Genomic DNA, 19,456 nt, shown 5'->3' with positions numbered 1-19,456 from the left:
AGGCCGGACACTCTAGTCATGTGTTATTAAAGTTAGAGTATTTAATGATGTAATTTAATGTCAAAGTAAAAGACTAGTTAGTCATGTAGTTTAATGTCAAAGTTGAAGACTAGTTAGCTGGTCATGTAGTTGGGGTTGAATACTAGACTATTTAGACACAGTTTAATTTCAATGTCGGAGACTAGTTAGTCATGTCAAAGTTGACATTAAGGTAGTTGGTCATTTCATACAACATTGGTGTTGAAAACTAGGTTAGTTAGTCATGTAGCTTAACATTAGGGTTAAATAATATGTTAGTCATGTGTTATCAAAGTTGAAGAGTACTTAGTAATGTAGTTCAATGTCAAAGTAAGACTAGTTAGTCATGTAGTTTAATGTCAATGTTTGAAGACTAATTACTTAGTAATGTAATTTAATGTCAAAGTTTAAAGACTAATTACGTAGTAATGTAATTTAATGTCAAAGTGGAAGACTAGTTAGATAATCATGTAGTTAAATTTTAAGGTTGGAGAGTGGCTAATTAGTTATAAAATGTAAGTGAAATATTATAAGGAGCTATGAGTATGATGTACTGCAATTGTACATCACAATGATAAACACATCGTTGACAGCATTGAGTATGATTCGTTATCAAAGAAAACCGTTTCCTGTTGGATGAATGCATACAGTATGTGTACCTATTCTAGTGTCCAATGACAAGCCAATGGAACCTGCATGACTTTTCAGTATAAAGGTTGTTTTATTGGACAGCCCCGTTCAACTTAAACATAAAGGCCTGTTTCGTTTTATGCTTGTTCTACATGGCACCCTGTTACTTTTTTACATCAGCTATAAATCATTGAACAAAATCTACCATGGTAAACATTTGGAAATTCAATACACTGGCACTATGTACTGTATATAGTCTCATACTTGGAAATAATGTGCATTCTAACTGAGAAAAGTAGAAGTACATATATGTCATAACAAGAAGCAACTAGTCATTGGTTACTTTAACAAGTCAGCTTAAAAGTTAGCCCCTCCAGAAAAGCAAACAAGACAAATTGTAAAAACGTTTTTTGTTTTTCTTTGAATGTCGACATTCTAAATATAGAAACATGTATCCGTATTACAAACATACCACCTGTGTGAAAAAACAAGATATGATTTAACAGTATTACAAAGTACAAGTACTGTGTTTTTTTTTGTTTTTTTTGTTGGTCTTTTTTTGCGTTACAGTGACACAGCAGAAAAGATGAGGAAAAATACCCCAGAGTATTGTAGCGTTTGTCCTCCCATGCTCGTATTCTTGAGGACGCACAAACAACTGGAATTTGGCACGTCATGTCTACATACAGCGCAGAGAAACACAGCAGAACTAGCATTCAACCTGCTAACTTTTTCTTTTGTTGAAGCTGAAATCATCGCCTGGTGTTTAATTGCAATGAGGGGCAGCTAGTGCGGCGTTTGCAATTAAATAAATATAAAAAGGCAAAAAAGGAACAAAATGTCCCCCAGATTGTTTTGTGTTGTTTGTCAAGCAATACAAAACTGGGACAAACTTCTTAAGCTTTATATATGTTGTATTTAAAATGTCAACAACGTTTTAGAAGGTTTTGGTTTTCATTCTACATCTATTTTTTCCTCAGTGATTTTCTTCTTTAACAGAAAAGTGCAAAAGTCCTAGGCCACAATTAGATGTGTCATTTTTAGCAATGCTACGATGACCACATTTCCTCAAATACTGGCCTCATCACTAATAGAAGCCGCGCCTCAATTAATCGCTGGAAAATGCCTTATAACAATTTATATATTTTTTATTGGATTACTGCACCATTTATTGATTGTTTCATCTTATTTTATTTTAATTTTATATTCTTCCCACAAATAAATACATACACTGGACTGAAATATTGGGGGGGAAACAAGCGTTTTCCTCTGGATAACAAATGCTCTACCCTTAATAGATGCCTGGCACTCTCTGCAATTGAGTAACTAAAAAATATAAGCAAATATGATAACTCAACTGTAAAATAGTGACAAATCATTGAGTTATGCGTCTGCTGCAAAGCAGGTTACTCTGTGTTTTGTGGATTACACACAAACCTGTACTTTTATCCAGATCTTTACCAAAATTGTACAAAACCCAAAACCAGTGAAGTTGGCACATTGTGTAAATTGTGAAAAAAAACAGAATACAATGATTTGCAAATCTTTTTCAACCTATATTCAATTGAATAGACTTCAAAGACAAGATACTTAACGTTCAAACTGGAAAACGTTATTTTTTGCAAATATTAGCTCATTTGGAATTTGATGCCTGCAACATGTTTCAAAAAAGCTGGCACAAGGCATGGGTAACTTCCACATCTGTGAAGGCACCATTAATGCTGAAAGGTACATACACGTTTTGGAGCAACATATGTTACCATCCAAGCAACGTTATCAAGGACGCCCCTGCTTATTTCAGCAAGACAATGCCAAGCCACGTGTCACAACAATGTAGCTTCATAGTAAAAGAATGCGGGTACTAGACTGGCCTGCCTTTAGTCCAGACCTGTCTCCCATTGTAAATGTGTGGCGCAATATGAAGCGTAAAATACCACAACGGAGACCCCCGGACTGTTGAACAACTTAAGCTGTACATCAAGCAAGAATGGAAAATAATTCCACCTGAAAAGCTTCAAAAATTGGTCTCCTCAGTTCCCAAATGTTTACTGAGTGTTGTTAAAAAGGAAGGCCATGTAACACAGTGGTAAAAAAGCCCTTCTACCAACTTTTTTTGCAATGTGTTGCTGCCATTAAATTCTAAGTTAATGATTATTTAAAAAAAATTAAAAAAAGAGGTTTTTCAGTTCGAACATTAAATATCTTGTCTTTGCAGTCTATTCAATTGAATATAAGTTGAAAAGGATTTGGAAATCATTGTATTCTGTTTTTATTATTGATTTACACAACGTGCCAACTTCACTGGATTTGGGTTTTGTCATTTCCCTGGCCTGTGCGGCAACCTTTATAACATGTCGAGTTTGTTGTATGCGTCCTAATTACTAGTTTTACTACAGTATGCGATCAAGATCAGACCTTGTGTTGTCCATATACTTTTGCATGACCCTGCAAGAGAACTTGGCATGAGAGCTGCTGACTTTTGGCACTGTCGTTGTTGTTAGGCTGTGTGCTGACTTTTAACGGAGCCGTAACTAAAAACACGAGCAAGCAAAGCATGAAAGAAATAGAAGAAATAAAAGTAAAACAGAAAGTGTGCTCTCACTGTTTTTTTTTTTGTGCTTCTCACAGTGTTGAGGAGCTGTGTGCAAAGTCTCGGAGGATGTTAGCAGTGTCGGGACCCCCGAGCAAGGACTCCAGGGTGGGGGACTCGGGGCCGGACTCCTCTGAACACACGGAGTCTCTGAAGGGGGAGGGTGGGGACAGAGCAAGGGTGTCCTCCATGTTGCGAGGTACGCCCCTGACCCGTTCCTCCTTGGCGTCGTAAATGTATTCGTGCAAAAGGTTCAGCTCCTCGTAGTTGGACTCCTCAAATGGTCGCCCTTTTGGGGCCAAAGGAGGCTGCGTTGAGCTCAAAGGCTCACTGGCAGGCTCCCTCGGGGGGGCGTCAATGCGTGCAGGGACGTGGGAGCAGTGTGTTTCCACCAGGGGCCCCTGAGTGCGCGGGAGCAAATAAGAAGCTGGTCCTTGCGCCCCTTCTCCGGGGTCAGCGTAAAAGGGGCGCCCCTTGTCGTCTTCCTCCAGGGGGTCGGGCGTGGGCCTTGCGTGTGGCGTTTCTTGAGGGGGGCGAGGGTCTGTGCCAAGGTCGCGGGCGGAGGGCTCGCAACTGTGGGGGTCGGGGGTGTTAGTTAGGGGCCTGATGACCGCCGTCTGATTCAAGCCAGCTTCCTGTTTCCTCACATGCACAGACAGTCTGTGCCACACATTCCCCCCCTTCGGAGGAGGGTGTCTTGCACCTGATTCAGACCATGACACAGACTTGCCATTAGAACTACGAACGAGACAAAGACTCAAGTTACCATCTGGGGAAAGGCGGGCGCAGGTCCAAAAGCAGAAAAAGCAGCAGCATGGCGACATGACCCACACACATGACTTGACATTCAGCAGCTTTGACCGCCAAACACGTGATGATTCATAATGTGCTGCGTTACAACATTATGATCTTCCCATTGCCTCCGAAAACACCAGCTCGTTTGTGCCGGCCCGTTACAATTAAGAGGACGCATGCACTTTGCTACATGAACTAACTGGCGCCTCCGGTGGCGGCGGGAGCGGCCAGAAAACACCACAGGGTTTTTTGTGTGGAATGTTCTTGGAGTGGCGCTAATGTGATTAGTTGGGGGAAGGCAGAGGGCGTTCATGCTGAGAAAAGTTAAATATGAGGTTAATTCAGGTTAAATCAAAAGCGGCAGGGAGGGGGGGGGCTCCATCTCCTTCTTGGAGACAACATTTAGCCAGCAGCAAAACCCAAAGTAACACTTTTACTGATTACAATTACTGATGTAAATAAAGTATTTAACAAAGCTAACCACTAGCAGAGTGGAACCTCTTAGGTCGAACACAATCTGCCAGACTGACTGACATCTGTTTTGTTAGAAATGGTCTCTTCAAGGCATCAATCTACGAACATTCATTAATCAAGTGTAAAATGGGTAAAATAACCTCTGATACTGATACAATGTGAAAACACCAAAACACTCAGGGCCTGATTTACTAAGATCTAAATACCTAAACAGCTTGTGCAAACAATAAAATAGCATGTGCTATTAGTGGGCGTGTTTCATGTGATCTACTAAGTGGTGCAGACCGCCTTATTTAACGGGGAACCACACTTGTTTTCGGAATTTTGCCTATCGTTCACAATCATTATGAGAGACATGACGACGGACGGATTTGTTCCCAATGCATTCTAACTTGTAAATAAACGTAAATTACAGCGTAGCCAATGAGAGGTCCTATATTCCGCCCATAAAACCCCATAAAATAAAAAAAACGACGACAATAATCCATTTGCATTTCGTGACTTGACTATTGTGTGAATGTGAGTGTGAATGTTGTCTGTCTATCTGTGTTGGCCCTGTGATGAGGTGGCGACTTGTCCAGGGTGTAAACCGCCTTCCGCCCGAATGCAGCTGAGATAAGCTCCGCGACCCCAAAAGTGACAAGCGGTAGAAATTGGATGGATGGATGGACTTGACTATTATCCAAGTATTAGTGATATTGTTATTATAAGCGCTGACGCAGACAAACTATTTATAGCAGCGTGTTGATCACAAGCTTAAAGGCCTACTGAAACCCACTACTACCGACCACGCAGTCTGATAGTTTATATATCAATGATGAAATCTTAACATTGCAACACATGCCAATATGAACGGGTTAACTTATAAAGTGCAATTTTAAATTTCCCGGGAAATATCCGGCTAAAAACGTCTCGGTATGATGACGTTTGTGCGTGACGTCACGGAGTTTGCAGAAGTATTGGGACAATGTTGTGTCCCAATACAAACAGCTCTGTTTTCATCGCAAAATTCCACAGTATTCTGGACATCTGTGTTGGTGAATCTTTTGCAATTTGTTTAATGGACAATGAAGACAGCAAAGAAGAAAGCTGTAGGTGGGATCGGTGTATTAGCGGCTGGCTACAGCAACACAACCAGGAGGACTTTGAGTTGGATAGCAGAAGCGCTACCGTGAGTATGCAGCTTTCTTCCAAACATTTGATCGCTTGCCCGTCCGTGCATGCCGTTATGTGCATGTCACGTACGTAACTTTGGGGAAATATATGTGCTGTATGAACTTTGCGGGAGTGAACGGTACTTTGGGCTGTGGGATTGAGTGTGTTGTGCGGGTGTTTGAGTTGTTTTGGTGGGTTATATGGACGGGAGGGGGGAGGTGTTTGTTATGCGGATTAATTTGTGGCATATTAAATATAAGCCTGGTTGTGTTGTGGCTAATAGAGTATATATATGTCTTGTGTTTATTTACTGTTTTAGTCATTCCCAGCTGAATATCAGGTCCCACCCGCCTCTCACAGCAGCTTCCCTATCTGAATCGCTTCCACTGCCCTCTAATCCTTCACTTTCACTTTCCTCATCCACAAATCTTTCATCCTCGCTCAAATTAATGGGGTAATCGTCGCTTTCTCGGTCCGAATCGCTCATGCTACTGGCGTCCATGATTGAAAACAATGTGCAGATGTGAGGAGCTCCACAACCTGTGACGTCACGCTACTTCCGGTACAGGCAAGGCTTTTTTATCAGGGACCAAAAGTTGCGAACTTTATCGTCGATGTTCTCTACTAAATCCTTTCAGCAAAAATATGGCAATATCGCGAAATGATCAAGTATGACACATAGAATGGATCTGCTATCCCCGCTTAAATAAGAAAATCTCATTTCAGTAGGCCTTTAAGTGCCAGTGTTGACTGATCAGCTGCTTCCTCGCTTCCTAGCTCGCTAAAATTTATTGTAGATCAGGGTCCCCAAACTACGGATCCGGCTCGGCAGCGTCCAAAATCCGGCCCGCAGGAAGTCCCAAGTTAAAAAATAAATAAATCCCATACATATCTGTGTTGGTCCTGTGATGAGGGGGAAACTTGTCCAGGGTGTACCCCGCCTTCCGCCCGTGTGCAGCTGAGATAGGCTCCAGCACCCCCCGTGACTTCGAAAGAGACAAGCGGTAGAAAATGGATGGATGGAAAATTTTAAAAATAAAATTTTATTTTATTTTTTTAATTATTATTTTTTAAAATCTGTCCTTTCTAATCCATTTTCTACCGCTTGTTACTCTCGGTGTCTCCTAGCCGCTCAGGCAAATCATATAGTCTAAAAATGCATTTTCCCATTGATAACGTGACATCATCGAGCTCGGAATATGTAGATATATATACTGTATATATATACAGCCTGGCCCCCGGCCAAATCTTTTAACCCAATGCGGCCCCCGAGTCAAAAAGTTTGGGGACCCCTGTTGTAGATCATAAATCATGCCTCTCACCTGTACAGTAGAAGGAGGAGGACATATTACGACAAGTTGGTACACTTTGACAGCCAATTTAGACCCGGAAATGGCGAGAACAACACGAAAAGACGCTTGTTCCAACACCCTTTTCTTTGCGATGATTATGAGTCATTCTTTATCTAAAACGGGAATATAGCAAGATTCTATAAGTCCTAGCAGTCAGCATCCCAATGACAGCAGACATTGTACAGTAAGTGATGTTTTAATATGTTTGTTGGCTCTCATGAAGTCTGCAGTGAGCAGAAATCAGTGGGAAAAAAAAGCGAACATCGTGATGCGTTTTTTAAATTAATGCGCCGCATACGCTTAAAATGATTAAAATACATAAATATTAAATGTTATTATAAATGTGCCTGTTACTACATCACATGTATACTTATATCATATATATATATACAACCTTATTGTTTGGATGTTTTTTAAGGACTTTGCAGTGCAGTTTCTCTTTAAATGACGATTTTGCGTGTACTATACAGGGCATCACAACAGAGACACTCTATTATTGCACATTCACGTTATTAGATCTGTGGGATTGTCTTATGTTTTCACTTTTTATTAGCTTTTTAGAAAGTCGTGCAGTGCATCTGCATTGAAACCCACTTTTTTTCTCATCGATGAAAGTGCATGCGAGATAAGCTACCGTCCACTTACTGTGCTCAGGACGTTTTTTCATATACGACATATGTTAATAATATACATTGTATGTGAAAAAATAAGAATGCAAAAAAAACTAAAACGTGTGTCCTCTTGTCTCTCATAAGGATAGTGAACGATAGGCAAAATTCCAAAACTAGTGCAGTTCCCCTTTAACTTCAACAGGAATTTGCGTAAAACAAAGGCAGTTCACATACTCATTTTTCAACATCCTTGAAAGTATAAAAATAAGCTGAAAACACACAACAAAGAAACAGAAAACGATTTCTACTACTCTACAATCCTTCAAAACTTGAGTTGACTTCTGAATTGCATGCATTCAGATAAGTTCGTCCATTAAAGGCTCCACTCGCTAAGACGCTAACAAGCCCGTAGCTGCTATCTCATGTTTTTGCAGTACAAGAACATGGAAAGTGTCTCTGTTGACAATGCGGCATTCAGAGAAAAACAGATACATGAACATTTGCCAATGTGCTGCTTATTTAAGGGGACAATATAGCAAAAAGGGGTGAGAGACATGTAACACGTAAAACATATCAAGGTCATACTCTGCCAAACTCCTTACTTTACCCAACCTCTCCTCATTTGCTGTAAATCTCAAAAGAGTTAGTCTTACTTTAAGTATCTTACATTGTGAACTATGCAGGGTGTCATTTAGAGCTCAACATGGCGTCGCCGTAATAGGTGTGTGTAATTGGTAATGGGGTGTGATGTAAATAAATCAGTGTTTACTTACTGCATCTAATAGGTACTGTGTTTCAATGTGCAAAGTGGTATACACTGAAAAGTGCATGCATACATACAGTATACAATCCAAACCATGCATGAACACTCAAATGATGCACTAATCAGACCTTTTAAAGCAGTCATATGCACATTACATCAATTATGTCTATATAAGTACTTATTATACATTAGTGTCTTAGGCTTTATGGCAGACCTGGGCAAATTAAGGCCCGGGGGCCGCATGCGGCCCGTTAAGATTCTCAATCTGGCCCGTCGGACATTCCCAAATCATTTTTTTAGATCTTTAAGATCGAAACTGTAGCTGCCATTATAATGTGCAGTGATGTTTTCAAATGACCGTAAGTCTTGAACGATACAAAGTATTTAAATGGTTGGAATCTGCGCTTTTGCATGATGTACTAGTTAGTATGGTAATCTAAGTCACAGCAGCTCAGATGAGGCACCAAGCAGTGTGGGTGGGGAGCGTTTCCACAGAGTGTTTCCAGAGCGGCCAGCCTGAAATGCGGGTGTCAGGGACAGACGCGGAAGGAGATTTTTACAACAAATTTCTAAAGCTTAGTGATGTATCAGATACATCAGATTATAGGTTGGTTTATTTTTTACTCTTCGCGTTCATATTTCGCTGTGTTTGTTGCATTTTTACAATAATAATAATAATAATACATTTTATTTTGGTATAGCGCTTTTCAGGGTACTCCACGACGTTTACAGGATAAAAATTTAAATATAAAACAGTTCAAAGTAATAATACATAATACAGGAAATATAAAAGCAGTAGTGTGTAAAATACATAATAACACTGGACATTACAAGACGGGACATTACAAGACACAGAACACTAATCACAGGTTAAAAGCAGATCTGAAGAGGTGTGTTTTGAGAAGGCTTTTGAAGGTAGGAAGGTCTGAGCAGTCACGGATGGGTTTGGGGAGAGAGTTTCAGAGGGTGGGAGCAGCGATGGACAAGGCTCTATCACCCAAGGTCTGTAGCTTGGTTCTGAGTGGTGGGGAGAGGAGGTTGGCGCCGGAGGAGCGGAGGCTGCGTGAAGGGTGTTTTGTTGCGTTTCGCTTGATTGTAAAATATGTCGATCGGGGGGGGGGGGGGGGGGGGGGGGGATGTGAAGTTCATATGTTGTCAATATTCAGTGTTTTATCATTAATAGTTAATATTGTAAATCACACATTCTTTATTTTCATGTACATTCTGGGTGTCTCATTCAGTAAAAACAATTTTAATTCCATTCCGTTTTGTCATAAAGTTTTTAGCATTCAATCAGACATTATTGTGAGGTTTTGTGTTAGCGTTCCTAAAAATAGATATACCGGCCCCCAGACACATGTTTTTCTCTAAATTTGGCCCCCCGAGTCAAAATAATTGCCCAGGCGTGGGCTAGCATATGCTACCAATAGGAACGTTAGTGTTGAATTTAGATCAATGGATTATTTAAAGGTTTAAAGGTCTTCTCCTGCATCATTTGAGTTTTCGGTAGCAACATGTAGTTAAACAACGTAAAGATAGACTCACTTTGCGTTGCCAGATCCAGGCTTCTTCTTGCGGAACATATTGAGGAAGCTGTTGGTGCCGCAGGCTGCCGCAGACTTCCCGTCACCGACGTGCATTCGAACCACGTCGGAGGTGGTGAAGGCGCTTCGGACGTTCCTCTCCGGCTTGGCAATAATAATGTACATCTTGGGAGTGAACATGCAGCCCAGTGCCACGGTGACGCTGAGGCTGACGGAGAAGGAGGTGGTGATGATTTTGTAGTTGGAGCCAAAGTAGATGGGCACAAAGGCTAGCCAGATGATGCAGGTTGTGTACATAGTGAAGGCAATGTATTTAGCTTCGTTAAAATTGGCCGGGACGTTCCGCGTCTTGAAGGCGTAATAGGTGCAGCTCATGATGAGTAGGCTGTTGTAGCCCAGGGGTGCCACCATGCCAATGTTGCTGGTATTGCAGATGAGGTAGACCTCACGTATGCTGGGGTATGACTTGATGGGTTCAGGCGTCTCCAGAATGATGAGCGTGATCTCCAGAGTTAGCTGGACACTGATCAGCATGGAGGCGATGATCACCTGTGCCCAGGCGCTCATGAAGCGGGGCTTCCGGGTGCAGATCTTCTTCTTGCTGCCTGCCAGGATGCGAGCTATGCGATTGGTCTTGGTCACCAGCGCAGAGTAGCACATTGATGATGACAAACCCACCAGGAGGCGCTGCATGTAACAGGACGCCACGGTGGGCCGGGCGATCAAGGTGAACGGACAGATGTAGCCCAAGAATATGCCCGCCAGGATGATGTAGCAGAGCTCCCGGCTGGACGACTTCACCACAGGAGTGTCGCGGTACTGGATGAAGACGAAGGTGACAAAGGAGGTGATGAGGATGCCCACGCAGGAGAACACCACGGCGACAATGGATTCCACATCTGCCCAGTCGAGATACTTGAGAGGCAGAGGCTGGCAGCCTGTTTGCACAAGAAGAGAAGGTGTGAGTAGGCAGGAGATAAGACACCAAAGATAGATTAGGATACACAAAGGAAGCACTGTGAGGAGCAACGCTTGCAAGATCCCTTTGAGCAAACACATATCCAAGAACCAATGCCATCCTGCTCCCCAAGGGGATGGGTCAAATGCAGAGGACAAATTTCACCACATCTACTGTGTGTGTGACAATCATTGGTACTTTAATCTTAATCTTGTGTTTAATGCAGACCATGGAAAGGAAATGAAAAGGACAGTTTATTACTGTTCTAAAATGCATTGAAGTCAATATACATGTACTGTAGTCTCTCTCTGCTAAACAATAAAAAGCTATGAAATTATGAAGTTTCTTCTGTTAAATTCTCCAGGGAAGTCAAAGTCATTGTCTCATTTGCATAACTGGCCATGACCCCGCACTGAACTGGTCTTTTGGTTTGCTACTTTTACATTATTTTTAAATTATATTTGCACAACAGGTCCATGATATTTTTAGTTGTTTTATTTATTATTTTCTATTTAACATGTGCTAACTAGAACTGACTCTATTTCTATCCTACTCTATTCACTGTGATACACATTGGGCTAAATCTGGACATCAGGGACTAAATCTTGTGCAGTATCATATGTGATGGTATAAAAAAGTTCCTTGAATCCTTGAAAATATGTGTGTACCATGCATATGTGGCCCCTATGGGCTGTAAAACGTGTGTGAATAACATTAGAGCAATCTGATTGATTAGTAAGAGCTGTGAGCTTCAGGCAATCAATGCCACAATATTATCAGCTTGTCTGTCACATTTTATCTTCTAAAAGGGGAAAAAGTCTAATATTTTGTGACAGACAATATAGTGAGTCGTAAGTGAATGATTAGGAAGAAAAAAAGCTTTGATGCACATTAACATTGTGTGAACTTCTGACTTCATTGGAATGCACACACCAACTGCAGAAGGCTGACAGCAAAATGTAATGTGAGTGATAGACTAGTGACACATAAAAATAGCATTTTACACTTGGGAATTGAGAGCTCAGCTCAATACATCGCTGTCAAAACAAGTGATGGTCACATTAAGGCAAAGAGCAGGAAGGACAGAGATAACTCTGTTCTGAAGGTGATGTGTTTTAAAGAAAGAGGACAAAGCGCTAACTTTAGTCCTTCCTACCTGCCAAGTCATCATCAGGCCACCATCCCAAGTCGCAGGCCTTGCAGGTGAATTCATCCTGGACAATCTCATTCTCTTTGCAAGTGGTGCAGATCCAGCAGCAGCTCACCTCGCCTTTCCTGATCACCTGCGACACAAAACAGTCGGGTCATGCAGGCTAATTCATCAAGTTGACGAGGTTTCGCCAAACCCCCTCCGTCCCCATACAGCATGTTTATAGAACAAGAGCGGCAGCTTTTTACATTCTGCACCCGCAGAGGCTGTTAGCGGCGCTGTGACATGTAAAGCTGGGTGATAAGTGGGTCAGGAAAGAAAGTGAGGAAGGGTGGGGCAGCCGGAGGAAAGGATGCATCCTCCCTCAGGGCAACTTAGCGTAAAGCTTGACTGCAAACAATCAGCATTAGGTGAAGAAAATCTGGGCATTTCCTCCAAAAATTATTTTCGCTGCACTCCGCCACACATATATTTACTCAACTGCAGAGAGTAGCAACGTGAGACTGTAAATTGCACTAATGCATTTTCGTGATAAATGATATATTTTGTAGAATTTATCCACGACAAATTTGTACAGTACATTACAATAGAATATAGGTTGCAGTACCATGACTCTGTTTTCTTATGTAATCGTTCCACAAGATCAGACAAAATAAAACGAAAACATTTTTTCTGATAAACAACGCAAACCCAATTAATCCGTTCCAGACAACCAAAAATATAAACACTAATATCCTTTTATAGAGAAAAATTATAGTTGAAATGTTGAAATGTATATAAATGACAAATGAAACGGATAAGTGTACATTTAACATCGCTTTTACTGCTATTTTAAAGATGAGTAGAGAGGGAGAAGGAGAGAAGGAAGAGCCCCGCAGATGCCTCCTTAGTACTTTGCTACGAGTTATTTCCCAGCATATGTAAAAATGTGGCCAGAAATGGAACTGCAATGACAGTCAAAATTATGTAGTCCCCCTGCCCCCTCCCTGACTGAGGTAGCCAGATACGCAGCCGAATCCAGCTCGATCGACTGGGCTACTCCAGGGTACTTCAAACTTCCACTGCCTCTTACTAGGGGTTGAGGTGCTGGGACTATAACAGCTAAAAAGACAAGCGTTTTGTCAATAACACATCTCTAACCAACACATTTTACACAGAAATTAGGCTATTTTTTAAGAAGAATTACTTCATGCCTGCATACAATATCACAACAAATGGCAATCATATGGTTACTGTCAGCTCTATCAGAAAACAAAGACTAAAACGAACTACAACCAACACTAGCAATGGTTATACTGGTAAAAAGTAAGTAGAGCATGCTTAGCAGCCTAATGCAAGCCCAAAACTAAAGAGGAGATATTTTACCAAGGTATGCCTACAGGCTACGGTTTCAAACGTTTCAGATTGCCATTTAACTTGGTACATGTATTCCACAATATACAAATACTAATGAGGAATTATTTTATCATGTGATTTGGCTCTCTCCAAATTCACATTGCCATGATAGCCGTGCTAATGTTGGAACCCATTTCATCAGCGTACTGAGAAGGAAATAGGCACTGACACTACCCATATCCACATTGGTTTTATTTGTCGAAAACATATTTTGCCCTGTCAGTTCAATTACACATCGACATACAAGCTAACGGGCATATATTTCCCCCATTAGCCGAAATGTCGATGTGTCATTGATCAGGCTAGCATGCTAAGCATTTATTGCACAAACATACTAGCTTCGTTAGACAAGATCATAGACTGTATTGAACAATATAGTTTACATACGAAATGTCCATTTCCATTTATTAGAAGTAATAAGAAAACGTAAATGCCTTACTTACCTTTCAAGGAAGAAATTTGTAAGTTTGGCGTCAGATGAAAAAATATTTTCCGCCTTCAATCATTTCCATCTTTCAAAGGCATCCCCCATACAAATCCTGGTTTTGTTACTGGCTTTGTCATGAATAAGTTGACAATCGTAACGACGCCTTGTAGATTGAACAATGTCTGACATGTTTCAGGCATGTGATTTGACCACAATGAAAAAGACTGAAAACATTTCCGGGGGTCTGGGGGACGAATGCCCCCAGCCAGGTCCAGGTGGGGGGACAAGGGGGGCAACGCCCCCCGAAGCTCCTGGTTTTTCACCAATTTAACATGCTAAAATTAACAAAGACAGCACCATTTGAAGAAAATATTTTAGTGTTTAAAGACATGAAAACATCATTAATAGAACATACATAACCCAATTATCCTAATGAATCACTGTATATGGTTCAGTCCCAACAGTATTTAGTCACTAATATTTACATCTTGTGTTCATTTCACATCCACAGGTGTCACATTGATCAGTGTTATTATCTACAGTTTATTTACAGTATTACCACATTACTTCAGTTCATGTAATGTTAACATTTCATTCTTTTCGCCAAAATAGGATATACATTTATGAAAATAATTAAACATGTTTAGTATTGTTTGCTCATATTTGAAAATAGGAAATAATAATAATGTGAGGACACTGACATATTGCATGAAACAAGTGTGAAAATATTTACCTTCAAGATTGTTACACCACTGACAATAGTTTCAACAGACTACATAAGAACTTAATATTACAAAATAGTATTATATGCAAATTTATTTCAAATAAATTGTTAACTGGAATCAATAATGCGACTCTTTGAATTTTGGTAATTTCATAATATATTTTCACGTGGCTTTTTATTTTTAGAAAAAAAACATTTATATTTCGCTAAGCAATAATTGGTTAATATTTAAAACAAACATGCATATTTCGCAAGCAAGTATTTTTTAGCTTACCTCATTATTAACAACCCTGTCTGCAACTGAAGTGGGTGGATCTTTCCTCTCGATGTAAACAAAAGATGAAGTCCGTAAGGTTTGCTCACTTTCGGTTGACATCCAAAAGTACCAGCTAGTGAAAAGTTAGTTTTCCTTGCTTCAAGTTGTTTCATATGTTTTTGGCGTTTCGCATGTACTTCCAAAGCCTTGAAACTTCGTGATCCATAGTCAATATTATCATGACACCACGTGTACAAAACCTTTCCGGGACGATCGATTTTCCGAATAAAATCACCGAACAAAGTCGTAACTTCCTTCTTCCCAACAGTATCAGTGATTTCCCTTTCCATCCAGTCCCATCGAAACTTATTTTTGACATGTTTATCAATTTCTTTTACTCGTAAAGCGTCCTTTCTCTCGAGAACCGACATTGTTCGCATATGGAAAATGGCCGTAGTAACCATTATGAATGATGCCGTTATTAACGTCATCATTCAAAACAGATGTCCTGATTGGTCACAAGGAACATATCGACCAATCAACTACGGCGTAATATAAACTACGTCTCGAATCTTGATTTAGGGTCGGAAAAAAAACGGAAAAACGGGAGATAATTTTTTTTTTTCCCCCGAGATTAAAAAAGACGGAATTCCGACTTTAGATGGAAAAATCACATGCCTGATGTTTAGTAGCTTTACCAGTGTCAGTAGCTAGACGAAGATGACGGTGCGTAACTGGCAACCTGGATGTAACACACTCACTGACTTTCTAATTGGTCAAACGGTAGAGGGCGGGACATCGAAATTAAAACCATAACATTTCGGGGCAGTAAATCAAATTTCGAAATTAGCATTTCCCGGCTGAACTACTGTTATCAGTTATAGAAGTATTCGAAAAGAACATGATTTATTAATACCTTTTGCATTTATAATGCCCACATCAGGGCCATTTAATGATAACTTGACATGAAATTATTACATATCAGAATCAGAATCAGAATCAAAAATACTTTAATAATCCCCGAGGGGAAATTAAGATTTTCAGCATTCAAGAGCTGACAAACATTACAGGGAGACAGAACAGGATCGCTGACAGTTATTTTGCATTGTAACTTCTTAATATCTCCTCCAAATTGTAACATACACACACGTATTAGTTATGTAACATGCTTGTTGTCAGCTAATGATAGCAATTTTGCAAAGTTTAGCTACTAACGCCAGCTATTATTAGATTAAAGATTAAAGATTAAAGTACCAATTTTGTCCTCTGCATTTGTCCCATCCCCTTGGGGAGCAGTGGGCAGCAGCGGCGGCGCGCCCGGGAATCATTTTGGTGATTTAACCCCCAACTCCAACCCTTTGTTGCTGAGTGCCAAGCAGGGAGGTTATGGGTCCCATTTTTATAGTCTTTGGTATGACTCGGCTGGGATTGACTTTATAGCGGGCCTATCGTAACAACGACATGACGGCAAAATGTTAATTGCTTCTCTGGGACTGCTTTCATGTATGTACACGTGCTCCGGGCATACACTTGTGTATGAAAAAACCACGAGTGACAGTCTAAACCAGCCCTTTTAACTCAGGCCAACAAACAATTTGTATGTAATATGATTAGTAATTGTGAAAAATATATACATTTGAAAAATGTTTTTGTTCTGGTAAACCACAAATGGTAATGGTAAGCTAGCATGGGGTTCTTGATGTATATTGGTTTAAAAAATGTAAACTTTAAGCAAGTTTCTAATTTAGCAGATTATATTTTAAATGGTTAGCTAGCATTGCTGTTAAAATGTTAATTAAAACATTGTTTAAAGTTTAGGCTGGCAATGGTTTGGATGTGGACCAGCATCACAGAAGGGATTGTGTTCGACCTTAGAGGTTTTAGAAACCTGCATGCACATTCGCTGCAGAAAACAAAAGGTGCAATCTTAGTGAAGTTTTTCAGTGGTGCGTGTGCGGGTCTGCCAACTTCCGGCGCCCCTTACAAAAAAGGTGAGAAACAGGTAAACGCTGGGGGGGTTGTGAAAAAAAAATTCTGTCTAAGCCTGGGCCCCATAGCCACAGCACACATAACCTTCAAAGAACACAAAGGACATTAAAGACATTAAAAGAGCAGACCTGATGCAACAAGCCACAAGCCACTTCTACACACAGCCACAAAAGTAAAATAATAATAAAAAAAATAAAATAAATATGGCTCCTTTAAATAGCGTTTCTCAACCTTTTTATCAAAGTACTGGCTAATGCCACTTTCTTGGGCCCCTTGGTGGCTCATTTTGCAGTGGTATTAAATAAATAAAAAAACAGAGACTGAGACTGAGTTTCCAAAGCCTGGGATTCTTTGTTTGGGCACTTGATTCTGTGGAATGATGCAAGACCAAGTAGTTACGCGCGATGTTTGCCCGTACGATAACCCAGATGGCGTACAAAAAACGGTGCAAAGGATTGGCAAAAAGGTCATTGAAAATAGAATCGTTACAAAGTTACATCATATCACGAGGTACCAGTACCACTGTATATGGTTTAATTAACCTATTAACATCCATCTTGAGTATTACTCATAGTAAAAATAAATACCACCATCTCGTGGCACCGCCTGCATTTACGGTGCTGACTCGAGTCAATGAACCAATCATAAACTGATGCTTTCTGATTTAGTTTGAAGATTCGGCTCATAACCTAGGTGATTCCGGAATCGATTAGCTCTATTATTGAGGTTCAATGACACATTCCGTGATGAATTAGTGTCTCTGTGAGTAATATTTGAGGGAATACTGTACAGTAAATCAGATTCTGGGACCAACCAAAAGTGCATTCTTGTACTATTTATCATACATTTGTGTAGCATTATTCCAAGATAAAGTATAAGAGTCAAAGTACCAGCCAAGGATGCTTTGGATAAATACCAAAAAGAACGAAAGTGGCACATCACGTTCAAGCAGTGGAAATAATATCAGCTAGGACACGGGGTGTACATTGGTGGTTAAAAGTGGCATTTTCAAGACAATTCCCAGGGTGGCACTGCAAATCCAGCAGCATTAATGGCTATTGATTTTTCAGATTGTGGGCTTTATTCAGCCTTTGCTGGGAGAGTTAAGTGAAATAATGTATACCTTTATTTGTCCTTTGGAACAGGGGTCGCTGCAGACGGATCGCACCATGTCGCTGCTGTTCATCCACAGCTTGCTGTCATCCATGTTTAGGATGCCCTCATGCCAGGAGCCTACATTGATGTAGTCATAGCGGGCGTCATCCACATTCTGTAGATTCATGATGTCATACCTAGAAGTCGGGAGGAAGGAGAGTATGTTAGAGGCAGCCATGAAAGACAGGTAATTTATTGATAACAAATTCCACACCATAGCAATACACCTTTCTTATCTAGAGCCACTTAAAGAGACCCCTGCAGCTCCCGTGAGCATTGTGCCACGGAGGCATGCCAGTAGCATGACGTGGGCTCATTTCAGCTAAAATGCTGAAGCTGACAAGAGGAATGACACGCCGGAGCATTTTGACTGTCAAACGCTGTCTGTCGGACTGAGGAGAGATGAAAGCCGTCTCCCTCTGTGGACAATCCGCTGAATCTGTTCCAGTCCAAACTAATTACAGCCTTCCAGGCTCACGACCGCTGCACACGTGTGCGGACAGGAGAGGAGCGTAAAGTCACAATTGATGTAAAACCTTCCTTCCTACCTTCCAGGGGTGTCTCCGTTTTTGTCAAAGTAGATATCCTCCCCCGAGACGCCTCTGAAGGACGTCTTAAGCAGGTAGTCGAGAAGCTTGCTGCCGTCGATTGGGTCCATGGCCTCGCAGAGTCCCGTCTGGCTGGGACAAAGCTCACTGTGCATGTCATGGAGGCCGTGGGCCATGGCGTAGATGGCGTTGATGACAAAGCCCATCTTGCTGTCCTGTATGTAGTTTTCGTGCAGACTCTCATTTCCTGATTGGGGACGAAAGTATAGGCAAAGAGAATCATTTGTGCGGTAACATTTCGGATTGGTTTATTTTATTACCAACAAAAACACCGGAACCTCTAAAGTCGAATAACTCAATCAACCAAAAGTTTAGCGTCAAAGGATTTACTTATTTCTTTGCTTTTTGACGTTTTTTAGTGGTCTAGTTCAGTGTTTCTTAACCACAGGGCCCTGTGAGTGCCCTGTAGAGGGCTGCCAAAAATATCTGTTTCTCAGCTGTGGTTGTAATACACTATTCCACCACCTGTAGCAATGATGACAATCTCAAACAAACAAAATAAGTCTGGAATTAAAGTCATAGAGAAGTTTCTTAAGTGCAAAAATTATGACTAAAGTGGTGAAGATGTATTTTCATTTGCACTTTACTTTTACTGACAGTTTATTTAAGAAACATATTCCTTTTATAATTTAGTTCATTTATTTTTAGCACAATATAACTGTATGTAAATTCATTTTTCAGGAGTTATTTATGAGTATCTTCTTTTGCAGTATATTTGGTTAGTACTTATTTTTCTAATCAGCCTGACCTAACCCTAAGGTTTTTGTGTTAAACAAATAATATTTGTGATTAACACATTAATCATTTGACAAGGTTGTAAGTAGGTTAAAGATAACTATTGAATATGATTAAAATCATGAGT

The 19,456-nt window shown here is 40.5% G+C and overlaps 1 protein-coding gene across 2 annotated transcripts in view; it reads right to left on the bottom strand.

Moving 5' to 3' along the window:
- Positions 1–204: 204 nt before the first annotated feature.
- grm1a (glutamate receptor, metabotropic 1a) overlaps positions 205–19,456 on the bottom strand; it is a 79,389-nt gene continuing 60,137 nt past the window's right edge. The window contains exons 5-9 of one of the 2 annotated variants that reach the window (XM_062044589.1): positions 18,535–18,781; positions 17,955–18,123; positions 12,047–12,173; positions 9,934–10,870; positions 205–3,976 (exon numbers count right to left, since the gene is read on the bottom strand). In XM_062044589.1, coding sequence (XP_061900573.1) covers positions 3,271–3,976; positions 9,934–10,870; positions 12,047–12,173; positions 17,955–18,123; positions 18,535–18,781 — 2,186 coding nt within the window. In that variant the 3' untranslated portion in view covers positions 205–3,270. The remainder of the gene's footprint in view (positions 3,977–9,933; positions 10,871–12,046; positions 12,174–17,954; positions 18,124–18,534; positions 18,782–19,456) is intronic. The other variant, XM_062044590.1, reaches the window with a different exon arrangement.

Source organism: Entelurus aequoreus, linkage group LG04, assembly GCF_033978785.1.
Source record: "Entelurus aequoreus isolate RoL-2023_Sb linkage group LG04, RoL_Eaeq_v1.1, whole genome shotgun sequence".
NCBI classification, from domain to species: domain Eukaryota; kingdom Metazoa; phylum Chordata; class Actinopteri; order Syngnathiformes; family Syngnathidae; genus Entelurus; species Entelurus aequoreus.
This window is presented reverse-complemented; position numbering and strand designations above follow the sequence as displayed.